The sequence below is a fragment of the Symphalangus syndactylus genome, chromosome 17 (genome assembly GCF_028878055.3).
Source record: "Symphalangus syndactylus isolate Jambi chromosome 17, NHGRI_mSymSyn1-v2.1_pri, whole genome shotgun sequence".
NCBI classification, from domain to species: domain Eukaryota; kingdom Metazoa; phylum Chordata; class Mammalia; order Primates; family Hylobatidae; genus Symphalangus; species Symphalangus syndactylus.
Window position 1 is genome coordinate 61309231 of NC_072439.2, and position 15176 is coordinate 61324406.

The 15176-nt window shown below is 40.0% G+C and overlaps 1 protein-coding gene across 2 annotated transcripts in view; it reads left to right on the forward strand.

Moving 5' to 3' along the window:
* Positions 1-14779, forward strand: part of IQCJ (IQ motif containing J) — a 182622-nt gene extending 167843 nt beyond the window's left edge. The window contains exons 3-5 of one of the 2 annotated variants that reach the window (XM_063620365.1): positions 136-216; positions 9939-10071; positions 12619-14779. In XM_063620365.1, the coding sequence (XP_063476435.1) occupies positions 136-216; positions 9939-10071; positions 12619-12807 (403 nt within the window). In that variant the 3' untranslated portion in view covers positions 12808-14779. The remainder of the gene's footprint in view (positions 1-135; positions 217-9938; positions 10072-12618) is intronic. The other variant, XM_063620366.1, reaches the window with a different exon arrangement.
* The last annotated feature ends 397 nt before the right edge of the window (positions 14780-15176 follow it).

Genomic DNA, 15176 nt, shown 5'->3' on the forward strand with positions numbered 1-15176 from the left:
GGAACTTTAATAAATTAAAATAAACAAAATTGAATCTATATCTTACTTTACACACAAGTATAAATTAGCAGTATTATTGCTATAAATGTTAACCTTCTGGATTGAGAGATATTGAGACATTATTTCTGTTTCTAGTCACCAGCTGGCCATGGATACAGAGAATAATATTGAAAAGTATTCCCTCAATCTACAGCCCTTGGAATCAAAGGTGAAAATGTAAGTTATTTCAAAGTATAAATTAAGCAATTAGTTCTACAGTTCTTGTTTTATGAATTCCTGAGTAAATCTGGAATTTTCGGGTACAACAGTTATGCATCTTTATTCTACATTCATGTGCTGCACATTATTTCCTCCCTCTTCTAAGCAGGAACACAGCTACTTTGGGTGCACAGCACCATCTACTGGGTAGTACAGGGAATTATTTGCTTGCCATTGTTTTTACCACTTTTTGGTTTTTCCATTTCTTGCCTAGTACAATCCTTTAACTTCCACTAGCATTTTCCTTTGCCTTTCATCTTAGTAACTTGGTTAATTCTATCTTCGAACAATTTGGTTATTTCCACCTGAAGCCATCTGTCACACACACACACACCCTTTTAAAAATCTTCTATTTCAGCTTCTGTTCAATTATTTTGGGAAAATGTTTCTTCTCTTCTTTTTTTATCACTTCCTATCCTTTTCTTCTTATTCTCTGTTAAGATACCCAAATGTAAGCCTCCTCCCCCTATTATAAATGACTATTACCTTAAAATAGTGCTAACAACATCTCAATATTAACAAAGTGAAACTAACAAGATCCAAAGTGAGAAAGACTTTATTATCGAACAAAAAATTAACCTTCCAAAACCATTTTAAGTAGAGAAGGGGCCTATTATAATTACCTTGGAAGCAATTTCAAAAATATTTATGAATGTTTTCCGAGATCTTTTCCTGTTCTGATTTTCCTTCAGAAGCATATATGAGAAATGCCAGTGAGTGTATATTTAATCTCTCTCCCCATCTCCTCCCTCACAAACACACAACACACACACACAAACACACACTCAGTATAACACTCCGAGAAGCATGAGAATTTAAACGAGAATGTTAACATATCTGAGCTTGGCCAGAATCACTGATCTTTTTTTTAAGTGCAAGGAGGAAACTTTTAGAAAAATCACCCTAAAGAAGGGCACCTTGAGGTGTGTACAACTTTGAACAACAACAAGTTGTTGCTGGACTTAGGAACTAAAACAGAAATCACACAAATACATAATATCCTGCTGGATAAAAGCAAATACCAATACATACCCCTGTAAATCTATGTTAACCTTGGTCACCAGTAAAAAGCTTGCCTCTGCATGAGCATAGAAGGCTACCCCTCAAGATAAAGTCCAAACAAGACTTCTGAACCAGTGGGGTGCCCAGCTAGAAAGTTCTGTGTCACACTTACTAAATACATAATGAATCAGGCTATCAAACCATTTTGTGTAAGCAGTGTGTCAGCCTCACTACACAGGACATTAGATTGCAAACATAGGTTGCTTTATCATTAGGAATTTTCTCGTTAAGATAAGGTTCTATTAAATGAAAATGTGCTGGTGAAAGAAAAGTTGGTGTATGAAAAATTAGAGTGTTTAATGTGAATGCTGACATTAAGTTAGAAAAACTCCCAGGTCTTTTTCAGTTCCCATCACCTTCAATACGTAGGGGCTGTGGGGTAGGTACCAGAAGGACTAGGCAAAGAAAAAATCTCTGTGCTTCAGATTCCAGCCAGCTCAGAGAGCCTGAGATTTTATATTTGTTGATTTGACGGAGGAGTCTCAGCTCAATGAGGTGCAAACAGAATGGTTTTTATCTCTTCTAATAATTCTGAATCCCATTTCTGCTCACTGGAGAGAAAGGAGGAGAGAAAACTTAATCTTGCCCAACAATAGAACTTGAGTCCCATTGGAGAGTTTAGTCTAGTTCAGTGACTTTTGTCTAATCTGGTTATTAAATTCTTAACTCTCATGGCAGGTTGAAAATCTCCCCTCTGCATACATGAGACCTTTTCTACAGCTGTGTATTCTGCTTCCTTCCTTTCCCTCTCCTCTTTCTTAGCTCCCCTTCTCTCCTCCCTCCTTCTCCCTTCCCTCCTTCTCCCTTTCTTTATCAGTGTTACCTCTCCCACCCCCATGTGCTAAACACCAAGACTGTCCCAGGTTTCCTATGAATAGATGGCAGACACTTTCACTCTGAGCAGTTGTTTCCTTTAGCAACTGTCCTGTTTTTGGACTCTGAGGGAAGGGGTCATTGGGTCTCCTGTAAGCCCCCCTGATGGTATAGGCTGCACATCCTCATTGGGTTTATGCCCCTTGCTCTGCGGGGGCTTTGCCCCATGATGCACCAAGCAGTGCCTTCCTCCAGCTGACCGTGGCATCTTCAACAGGGACAATCTTGGGACATTCTCATTCCTGCTTTCCAAAAGAAGTTTTTTTTAGTCCTGCAGAGCATTGCGTATAAAAAATGTGCCCTTGTCCCAGGTACCACGGTCACCCTCTATTATCACAGGCTTTCTCTTAGGGTCTTTTGACTTCTTTTGGTGGGGACCAACTTGAGAGTCTATCTTCTCCCAGGGGTAGAGGGAAGTGAGGGTCAGTCCACCATAAAATCCCCTCTCCTGAAGGCTCTCCTTTCCCCTCCCTGATGAGAAGAGAGTAAACAGTTCCCATACAGGGTGTCTGGCTAGTCTAGTGCCTGCAAGCCCTGAGGGGGATGGAGGTGCTGTGGCAAGGCAATCTCTGAATGTAAAAGAGAAGAAAGATGAGACCTGTTCTCAGGTGTGGGCTGCCTTCACTGTCTACCTGTGGGAATCCCAGGATGGGGTCAGAATAGCAGGAAAGGGTCTCAGATGGTTCCTCGTACTCAGGACATCGTGAAAAGGAAAGAATTTATAAGAAAGTGTAAACGTGCGTGTGGCAGTGCAAAGTATCAGTGGCAGGAGGCAGAGGCCTGGCAGAAAGTGTGGCTCAGTGAGTGTTGGGGAGGGGAGGGTGTGTGTATCAAAGTTGAAGGGAGTGTCACAAAGGGTCCATTACCTGGTTCATGAATGCAACTGTTAAGAGGTAATTTTGAGTATTAGACCGGAGGATCAAAAGAGTGCATCAAAAAGGCAAAAGCAATCAAGATCGTATGGCTATTAATGAAAAGGCATTTGCGGGAGGTAAAAGGCAAGGTCTCTGAAGATTAAACAAAGGCAAGCCTCTCAAGTCAGAAAATTTGTGAAAGTAAATGTAATAGTGAAAGCACCAAAAGGAAGGCTCTCTGAGCAACTCTAAGGCTAAAGATGAATGTGTTCCTGAGAGCCTTAAGGCTGGAACAAGCTTTGGGGGATGAAGGTGCACAGCAAAGGAATGCAGGCTTAGTGAGAAGGCCTTGCAGCACAGAAAGAGATGGGCTCCCCAAGCCCCAACAAGCTGCTGCCCTCCACCTTGTAAGTCACTCTTTGCATGTTGTAGCAAGATCTAAAACAGGTATTCCCAACACAAACCCTCATGTAAAAGTTGTTCATTAGCTATGTGCAATCCCCCAATCCCCTTCCTTACATTTTTAACAGTGTATTTACTTGGTGATGGAACAACATAGAGATGTATTGAATACTAATTGCTTTTTTGAAAGTCAGCTCAATGAATATGCTCAATCCCTCTCCTGATTTTTGTTATTATATTTGATTTTGTAATGAAACAACATTTAGGTTCTGTAAAGGAGAGAGAGGGGCAGAGAGAGAGAGAGAGAGACAGAGAGACAGAGAAAGCATTCCGAAAAGGACTTTAAAGATGTTTAGTAAACCCTTATTAAATTGCATTTGAGAGTAATACATATCTACTTCAGTCAAAAATTTAATTAAAAGAAGATATGAGAGAAGAGTGGTTGAGAGCACAGACCTTGGAATTTGAGTAACTTAGGTTCAAATCCCAGCTCTGCTTTTTACCTGCTGTGTGACCTTGGGAACACCAATGGCCTCTCTGGGCCTCAGTTGCACTTCTCTGTAAAATGAGAATGCTAACATGTCTTATTAAATTGTAGTCAGCGTTCAATGAGAAAATTCAAGACTAGACATTTAGTCTAGTGTATTTTTTCCATGCAAACGTACCTTTTTCAAACATATTTTTATGTCCACTTGGGCTAATAAAATATTGCCAGGAGGGATCCTTGGATGATTTGCACAGGTGGCTTCAAAGTATTTGAAAGTGTTTGATATGTCCTTTCCTTAAATAATTATAATAGTTAATCTAGGAGCTCTATTTGTCAAATTTGGGCTAAGTAACTTACATACATTATCCTTGACTTCTTGCAGGGGTTGCAAAGAAGTTATTCTTACTCCTATTTTATGGATAAGCAAGAGGGAGGCCAGCGTGTTTAGTATTTTGTCTAAAGCTACAGCTCATGAGAGGTAAACTAGGCAAGAACCTCTATGACTCTAAGCACAGTTTATCATGAGATAAAACTTTTTCTTCTTTGAGCTATTTCTGGGATGCAATGTTAGAAGAATTATATTTGTTAATCACCTACTTGTCATATATCCCAGAACTGTGGAGTAGTCACTGTCCCCAAGGATTTTACATTCTAGTGGGGGGGGACAGGACTTATTTGAAAAGAGGCATTTGGATTGGCCTAATCTGATACTCTTCTTTTTGAATGTTTGATAGTATTGCAGGACCACTGTTCTCTTTCTTAGACTCAGTAATCCTAGATGCATTATTTCTGAAGCACCTTCTCAGTCCTCATTAAGAAAAGAGTGTTGTAGATCCAGGACCCAAATTCTCCAAATTCTCATGTGTGAGAACACTGGCATTCTTGACAGTCTTCAGAGTCATGGGTATTTGAGAAGAGACCTGTGGAAAGAGCCAAGAGAGCATAAGCCCTGGTGCATAGGAAGCATCATCCATCAGTGTGGCAGTGAAGTCGAGAGCTACAGACCGGGTGGATGCTGGAGTGGAGGGGAAGCAGCCTGGAGAGAGAGGGCAGTTTCTGTGGGAAACCTGCCTGTTGGATGCAGTGGCCCCATATTGACACTTGAGCAAGTTTGTATCAGGATACAATGTTGGGATAGATAACAAATGATGAAAATATGATATATCTGTTCAGATAGCTTTTAGCTAGCTGCACATAGAAAAATCAATGAACAGACTGAAATAAGTAGGGTTTCTACTTCTCCACTCACAGTCAGTATATGACAAACCAAACCCACTGTCTCCATCCTGCGTCTCTATTTCTGCCTTTTGCTGAACAGTAAGGAGGGAACAAATGTAATGGGGAGACAGGGATCTGCTCCGAGTGTTGGGAATGATGATCAGTTCCCATCTTGTTCCCTGAGACCGGCCAGGACTCTTTGGTTGTAAGTATCAGAAACTCAACTCAAACTAATCTATAGATGTAAAAAAGATTATATTGAATCACATAACAGAAACAGCCATGGTCTAATGTGCTTTAAGCACAGTGAAACCCAGGTGGTTGGGCAAGGTTATCAGGCATCTGTCTTTGTTCTTCTGTAAACTCTGCTCTTCCCATGATTCATTCTCATGTGGGCTCTCCCAACATTGCAACAAAGTGGCCACTGCCAGCTCTAGGCTTGCAGGTAGTTTCAGCTCTACTTGCCGAAACTTTAGATGAAAAAGAGGGCCTTTTTCTCAGTAGTCTCAGTACAATCCCCAGAGCAGCCTTTAATAGACCTGGCTTGAACCACGTGTGCATCTCCAAACTGAACCAACCACGGCCCTCTGGCTGGTGAGCCAGGGGGAATGGGCCACCCTCTACAGTGATAGGTTAGGATCTGTTTCATCCAAAGCTCATGGGTAGAGAGTTGGTAGATCCGCAAAACCAATGAAAAGGAGAAATTAATATTGGGCACGCAAAATCTACCCATGTGATAATCATGGTGCCTCCCTCACGGCTCACTTGTGGTAAGGATTGAATGAGAGAGTGACCACAGAAAAGAGCTCTATGTATATCAGCGATTGTTTCCAAGATACTCAGATTCAATGTATCCTCTCTGATGATGTCCTTTTTTGTCCATCCCTAAATTCAGCCTACTTGAGTTATAATGTATTTTGAATTTTTTATAATTGTTTCTCATAAAAAAATCAAGATTTCTGGCTGTTCTTGAAAAGTTGAAACCAATTATCAACTGTACCAAAGCAGGGTTGCCCACACTGCCCAGTCTGCCCCCAACCTGACCCCAGGTGGCTTCTGAGATCCTCTTGCCATCTTTGTAGCCTCAGACTTACTGCCCTTCTCTGGGATCCTCCTGCTTCCTGCCTGGTGTCTTCACTTCTGTGCCTTTGCCCAAAGATCTTCTTCCTCTCCATCAATTTCAATCCCATCCATGCTTCAGGACTAATTAAAATGCTAGGACTCCCTCAAGCCTTCTCTAAGTACCCGAACTCTCTGAGAACCCTCTCCTCTCCTCTTCTAGATAAACACATCCATTGGCAACCAGGACTGCACAGGCTGTGAGTCCCCCAAGTGGATGTGAGTGCATGACAGGGCCAACTGCACTGTAAAACAAACAGGGGTATATAGAAAAAGGGCAAAGAAAGCCAGATTGTGCCACCCCTGCTATGAGAGAAGATAGATAGGAACTGACCTAGCAAAAAAAAAAAAAATATTGAAAATGTATTTGTCATCTGTTTAGAAGTAAACCCTTACACTTTATTTATAATTCAAAATATAGGAACACACAACATGTGCTTTCTTACTTCAACAAGCCTTTAAAGAATTATAATGAATAGCATTGTCTAGTTTCAAAAATAAAAATGTCAAGGTAGTGTGTAATTTACTCTGTAGCCACAAAGGAGACTTGTGAGCAGGAATTATGGTAAATCTAGGAGTAGAAGGCTGAAAGTGATTCCTTATGATTGAGAGATGAGGTGCTTCTAAATTTTATTTTAGTTCCCTCTTACAGTAAAATAACATCTGGAGATGGTATTAAGACAGCTTAATATTGGAACAATTTAATCTTTGAAGGTCATGTTGTAGGAATGGCCAAGGGGAGTAAATAACATGTGATGTAAACACTTTTCTATGATACAGAGAATAACATAGCATAGCTCCATCATTAAAAAACAATGTAGCAATTTTGGGTAATGGCCTGGTGTGATACGCTGGCCCTGTAATTTTTTAACCCCAAATGCTAATTTAAAGATTCGTCCAGCTTATCATCTAGTCCTTAAAACTGTAATTATGAAGGACAAGTAGTACTGGGAAATATATATATATATATATAAAATATTATAGCATGTTTTAAAAATAATAAGATCATGTAATAAATTGTTTTCACATATGTGGATGACTATAAAGTAAATATTACAAAATAAAACAGCTCCTGTATTAAGAAAGTCAGTGGGTGTATAGGTGTTTTAAATACATATTTTAAAAGTACTTAATATTGTCACCTTATAAATTAGAAAAGGATATCCATTAACTAGGAAGAAAATAATATTGTCTTCTTAATATCTGACTTAAGGAGAACTGGTATGCCAATTTCCAAATTCCATAAAACCAGGAGGGAGAATAGGATGTTTAAGTGCGAATTCTTTTGCAAATCTCTCATCTCAGTTTTGCCCAATGTTATTTGGTTCTTTAGAGGTGTCACACCGCCCTCTGGTGTTCAACAAGCTAAAATGTAGTATCTCAAATGGCCACTATATTTTGTTTTTGTATTTTCTGAATAATGAAGACGATTTAAAGGGAAAAAAGGACAGTGTAGAATACCTCAAAGTCCTATAAAGTTGTGGATGTTCTATTGGTTGTCAACATTTTCTAGTTTTTAAACTGCCTTTAAAATGTTACACATTCTGAGCTCTTGATGGGCAGGTTTAGAGACTTTAGGAACCTTCAAGCAGCAGAACTTGTTAGCTGGGCTCTGGGATACCCCAAGCAACTCAGAGGATGTGAACATCACCGACAGCTTCCTTAAGTTCACTCCTCCCTGATATAACGGGTCCTGAAGAAGCAACAAGACCACCAAACTCAGGCAGGCAATCTTACAGGACTCCTTTTCCCATTCTGCTTAAAATCTTTAAGCCAAAGAAAAACAGAAATAAAAATGCACTTTCAGCAAGATTTCATAATAAAACAGTGACCAAATATAATTCAAATTCGGGCCAGATTCTGCTTTGGTGGGGCTCGAAATATGTATAATCTGAAGAGTACTTTAAAAAAAAAAACTCTAAAAATATCTTATTTTTACAATTCTATACAAATCATGAAAAGCCCCTCATCAGGGTCTTGGAAGAGGCTCCTGGCCTTTAAGTAAGAACCCCTAAAGCTTAAGTTTCCTAGCTTCAGGGAATTAGCTACTGACACCAAAGTATTGTTTTCACTACAGTTTATGGACTTTTCCTTGAGCATTATAATTCCCAGACCTTTAATAGATTAGGGAAAACATACAGATTCAATAACGTGGTTGCATTTTTGTGTTATTTATATCCCGTGACCGTTGAGAATTGATGATCTTTGAACTATTCCAGCCAAATGAGAATAAATAAGTTTGTTTATTCAGAAACAACTTTAATGACATAGGTTGTGTGTGAAAGAATTACAGAAGATCAAATGCTTCCAGGAGTTTAGAAGAGATAGTGATAGAATTATTATAGCTATCTTAAACTATTTTAAAAGGCTGAATCCTAACAACTGGTCTGCATGAACTGTTAACTCCCAGAAGAGGTTAGGCTGTGTTCAGTGACCCCCTATGAAAACCGAGATGTTAATCTCAAAGATCAGAAGCCAGTCTGATATGGTTTGGCTCTGTGTCCCTACCGAAATCTCACCTTGAATTGTAATGATCCCCACATGTCGAGGGTGTGACCAGATGTAGATAATTGAATCATGGGGCAATTTCCCCCCATGCCGTTCTGTTGATAGTGAGTTCTCAGGAGGTCTGGTGGTTTTACAAGGGGCGTCCCCCTTTACTCAGCACTCATTCTCTCTCCTGCTACCCTGTAAAGAGGTGCCTTCTGCCATGATTGTAAGTTTCCTGAGGCCTCCTCAGCCATGCAGAACTGTGAGTCAATTAAACCTCTTTTCTTTATAAATTATCCAGTCTTGGGTATTTCTTCATAGCAGCATGAAAACAGACTAATACACAGTCCATGGGGGAATCGCTTAGCTTATATTAAGAAGAGGTTTCTATTATCCTAAGCAGAAGATAATTTATTTTTTTCCTGATACTAATCACAGAAAATAACTTCCTTAGGTGAAACCTGAAATAGCTGCCTAATCACATTACATTAATTCTCTGAGTAGTATGTAACACTTGAATAATCTTTGTCCATTTCTTTATTTATAATCTTTGTCCATTTCCTATTCCCTTCCACAGTATATAAAACCCATGATGTGGTGCTCTCGCCTGTCTTGTGCCCCACAGCAGGGCCACTGCATTTGGCCATGCAGACTGCGCAGCACATCACTGACACCCTTCACCTTGCGGTCATGCAAAGGACAGCTCGAGCTGTGCACGGCAGAGTCCCTGTTCAGAGTCTATGGCTGACCCTGGCACAGAATGGCCCCTCAAAAATCACACATTGAGTGAATGCAGTAATAGTCAGCCTATTTATTATTCTCACTTATAAGATGAAAAATTGAAAGAGTTTGGTGTCTCATAAATCAAAGTACATTTACTTGTGCAAACTAGTTTGTTTTGACTGATGAATTTTATTATTAAGTTGACTCTTTTAGGCCCGTTGAGTGCAGTCAAGTCTGTGAAAGTCAAACCAGTAAGGTAGGGAGATAGTCTCCGCGGCTGAATTGAAGTTAAAGTTCAGGTCTCCTGATTCGCTACATCACATTCTGTGTGTTCTACTTCTCTTGTCACCAAAGCCAATTCCTTCAGACTCCTTGTGAGTTTCTGAGTCTGTGGGTCATGACCCAACAGTAATCATGTGTGTGCTGTTTTTCGTTTTGTTTCGTTTTTTCAGCATTCAGCGAGCATGGCGCGAGTACCTGCAGCGGCAGGAGCCCCTGGGGAAGAGGAGCCCGTCCCCACCCTCCCTCTCAGAGAAGCTGAGCAGCTCTGTCAGCATGAACACCTTCTCTGACAGCAGCACACCCGTGAGTGTCGTGTTTCTTTTTCTATGTCCTGACTTGACATTCAACTGAAAGCCTAGACTGTGGTTCTAAGAGAGAACTCTTGGGATGTGAGCAGGTGTTTTGTGACAGTGAGGATCTACGTTGCTTATTTGCTACACAGGAACCCATAGTGAGAGTTTTGTGACCTCAGAACGAAGACACAATTCATAAGCACGAAGTGAACTTTATCAAGTCCAGAGAAAATAGATTGCATTTATGTGTTCTCATTTCTCTATTATGGCGGTGTCTTTTTTCCTTTTCTTTATAGTAACATATTTCTTTTACTATGTGCTGTGTGTTTCTTTTATTGAGTGGTGCTAATATGATGGAAGATAAGATTGGTTATAAGGAGTAGAAAGAGAACTTTTACCAGAAGAATTGAAAGTGGTCACACACTCAGGGGTTGCAATTTAAATGTCTCCAGGGGCCAGGTAAGTCACCCTCATGACTGAGGTGGCTGAGCTGTGCCCCTGGCTACATGGAGAACATAGACCTCATCCGAAGGGCAGTGCACTTGGCTCCTGACAATGTGTCACCATGTGGCGATACAGGCAGGCATGGCCAAATGTGATTTTCTTTCTTCAGGAGATGTCAGAAATCTGTATTTTTTAAGTGTTAGCAGCCAGTAAGAAAATTTAAGGTAAAGCAACCATGCCTACAGACCACAACTGACCTACAGGCCACCAGTTTAAGAAATCTGAGATAGAGAGTTAAGGAAGAAGGGAATCTGCTGGGAGTCTTTATTTTTAAAAAACACCAAAAGTGGGAAGAAATCAGTGATGAGGGATTTATGAACCAGGATTTTGTGGATTTAAGCATTGTGATAATTTGTAACCAGTCACTGAAATGCTGAAAACTTAGAGAAATGAAGTAATTACACAAGTATATTACTTCCAGAAATTTTTCCTTTACTTCTGGCTATCACGTTTATTCTGTGGTAAAAAGGTTTCCCAAAACGCAATGTATTCTTTTTGGGATCAGGTAAAAGTTACCGTATTTGAAATGTTTTCAGATGGTTGCATTGCATATTCTTTAATAAATGGTTTTGCCTAGATATGGATTTAAAGAGAGAGAATAAGTTGAGTTTATAGCAATGCAAATAAAAGAGGCAGAAGACCATTTTTAATTGACAGCAGAAATTGAACATTTAGTGAATCTTCACTTTTTAAAACAATTATTTAGGGGAATGGCTTATCCTAACTGACCTCACTATCACTAGAGGGCACTCGTGAACCACACTGGAAAATGCCAGGGCTTCTCATTTGTGTCTAACTCATGATTTGTGAGGTAAAAACTAAAGTGAGAATTGAGTGCTTAAGATGTCTTTGCTGTAAATGCCAATAGAAAATGCAATTTAGATGACTTTGGGATTTTATTTGAATGATGGAAACTCAATATTAGAAATCATTTTGTGAGTTAAATGTTTGGATTTACTTTGTACCTTCTCACAGCCCCAATTCACGACAATTCTCAATTGCTGCTGAATCCAGTGATATCTAAAAGTTTTAGTGTTGCTTTAGGGTGCTTAACCTTTTGGTTTTATTGGACTTCTATGAGAATATATGTTTGTTTTATATTTGTACTGCTGTACTGCTTCAATTCTAGCATAAGTGTTTTGTGCATAAATGCGTGTTCTTCCCTGTTCATGAGTCATCAAGTTCATTTATATCTCTGCACAGCTTCACTAACAGTTCTACTTTATTTAATTTAGCTTAGCCTCCTGATTCCTTGTTGGTTTTTAGTAGAAGATATTTCCTCCCTCAAATGTTCCCAGCAATTTGTTCTCCCATAAGGTATATCAGGCTGAATTGGGGGTGCATCCTGTAGCCCCACCATATCATCATCCTTTAGCTCTGTGCTTATGTGACAAGGACGACTGTCTTCAGTGAATGGCAGTCTGGCTCACCCATGATTGCCTATAAAAAGTGAGAATCAATGCCTGTAATCCTGGCACTTTGGGAGGCTGAGGTGGGCAGATCGCTTGAGGTCAGGAGTTTGAGACCAGCCTGGCTAACATAGCGAAACCCAAAGTCTCTACCAAAAATACAAAAATTAGCTGGGTGTGGTGGCATGCACCTGTAATCCCAGCTACTTGGAAGACTGAGGCAGGAGAATGAATGGCTTGAAACCCGGGAGGCAGAGGTTGCAGTGAGCTGAGATCGCGCCACTGCACTCCAGCCTGGATGACAGAGGGAAACTCCATCTCAAAAAAAAAAAAAAAAAAAAAAAAAAAAAGAGTTAGAATCAGAACAGATTTTCAAAAAGAATTAGCTGTCAGAAAGCAAGCAGGCCCTGCCCAGAATTCTAACAGAAGTTATTGATTATAACAATGACTTAAATATTGAGAATGACAGTGATGTGACAGTAAATGTAAAAAATAAAATATGAAAATATAAGATGTTGGGATGCTTCCAAGTCTCTGGTTTGTCACTTAGGTAAAATATCCAAGTCATAATTTAAAAGAAAACTTTATGTGTAGTTGTTTGGAGTTTAGTGAGCTAAGCTTGTTTTATCTGCCGTGATCATCAGTTTGCCAGGGCCCCTTTTGGGAAGATTCATCCTTACATCTCTTGGGGGTTGCAGTCACCTGGGGACAAGTTGCCTGGTGGAAGGAAGGTGATTCTTCTCTACCTTGATCAGCCTGCCAGGCCCACTGGGTTCATACATACTCTCAAGGAGCCCCAGATAGGAAGACTTGGTTTTCTCACCCTCCAGTGAATGGACCTCAAGTTTATGGAGGGAATAGGATGACCCCTGGCCTACACTGACTAAGCCTGTCATCAAGAAATGAGCTTCCTCTAACAACCATGAGTCCATTTGGAACTTCTGTGTTAAAAGCCTTCAGTCCAAGTCAAATGTTGTCAGTGAGCTGTGTCCCTGGGGAGTTCTTTGGGCCCTGCCTCTTGCTTGATCTTTTCCAGGTTGTTGAACCTCAGCCCTCTTTCTCTGGGTTTAATCTATTGCTGTTACTGCCTAGACAATTTTCTATCTTCTCATATCTGATCAGCTGCCTGTCTTGTCCCAAGTCCCTGCCTTCCTTCTACTAACCTCTAGCACAAACTTAATGGAGGCCAACATGCCCTTACCTAACTTGTGGACATTGCCAGCTGCTCTCCAGCCCCATGCCCATAACTGCAATTATTGCCTATCTCAACCCTCTACCCCAGGCATGTACTACACGGGAAATCAGCTCACTAATCTGGTCGAGTTCCTGTGTGGAGCTGATAACGATGCTTCTGCATGCTTCTGCTCTGATTATTTTGGCTAAGCATAGTGGTTAATAGAGTTCTTAGAACATTTCTGCCTTAAAATGTATAACAAAAGTAACGTTTAAGTATGAGTGCTCAAATTCATTATCTTAATAAAAGCTGAGCACTTGTTCTGTGCCAGGCACTCTGCTATTATCTTGTTTAATCCTATCAATGATCATACAAAGAAAGGCACTATTATTATCTCCATTTTACAGATGATGAAAATGAGATTTAAAGAGATAACTACCTTTTCTTGGGCCACCCATTGGGTTGGAGCTCCATATTTTATTCTTCCACTATATATTACTTGAAAAGAAGGCTGCATTTAGACATGGTCAAGCAATCAGTTCATGCATTTCTGAGACTACTTTACAATTTGGTAGTTATAAACAGTGAATAAAACAATATTTTAAAAACTCTCATTTGATTTTATAAATTGCTTCATTCAATGCTCCTTGATTAAAACCTGAAACCTCAGCTGTTCAATGCCAAATTAAATAGCAACAGAAGGGAAGATAGTATTAAGTTATGTTAGCAATTTGCATATTAAGTGCCCTTGTACCACAACGTATCATGTGGTAACAGAAAAATTTGTTTTAGAAATAGGAATTTTGAATAGCAACTGTTAGGGAATGGTGCTTGTGGATATCAAAATGATTTTTAAAAAGAGTAGTCTTTTCTCCTTAAAAAATATTAGTTATTGCACAAAGGACAACAGTAGGAAATGCCCTGTGTATTTTTTATTAATCAATTTCATATCATAAAATATTTAACGCTTTTCGTTTCCAGCTCCCAGAGATCTGTAGCTTATCTAATAGGATTATCATGGAAAGAAACTATAGCGTGGTATTTTCTAAACTCCAAGATTGATAACCTTTTCAGAAATTATTAGCATGACCTTACAAATAAGTCCGGAAAAATCTCTGGAATTATTTAGAGACATTCTCAATCTCTTTTGGCTTAGAATTGTTTCCTCCTGCTTGGGCCTTGCTTTGCGGTCACGCCTCTGTCTCCCATTGGTTGCCATATTATTATGATCTGGCCTATAGGGGGCACTGTGGCTCATGGAATGAGGCGCCTGCCTGGGTAAGAGGATGTGACTTAAAATAGCAGCTCTGCCACTATTTCTATGTGTCCAAGATGCATCATTTGAGAGGACATTCTTCATCTGCAACTGGAAATAATACCCACCTCAGAAATGGATTGGGATTGCTGTGAAGGTTAAATGGCACTACGCGTGTAAACTACAGCACAGAACCTGGGACTCTGAAGGCTCTCACTAAATATTAGTTGATTTTGAATCTGCTCTTGAAAACATTCAGTGAGTTTATTCAAAATGCTGTGGAAAAATTGTGGAGAGCAGACGTGGAATTTTTAACTTGACACTGATTGAGGGGCACAGTACTTGTTTGTGATTCCCCAAGTGAATCCATGAGAATCAACTCATGTCCCAGAATGAATATGAATATAGATATTGGAACTACACACAAAGGTTAAGCATTTATTTTAGTGTTGCTCTTACTAAAGATTAATTTTCTAGTTCTGAAGATGAACTGAGTCCTTTTGCATCTAAATGAGTAGACCTCCTCTGAGAGACCACCCCCACACTCAGAGTAAAAGCAAGCATAGATCGCTCTCCTTCCTTCCAAGACCTGATGAATAAGGAACAGGCAGATTCTTAGGACACTGGGGAAAGCAGAATCAAGTGCCATTCCTGCAGCTGCCCAACTTCTACCAGCAGACCTCGCTTCACTCCTGGTCAAGAGGAATTATAGTCCTGAGCAGGGTCAAAACCAGCGATTTGGACCAGCTGAAGACTCTGTTACCTCAGGTGTT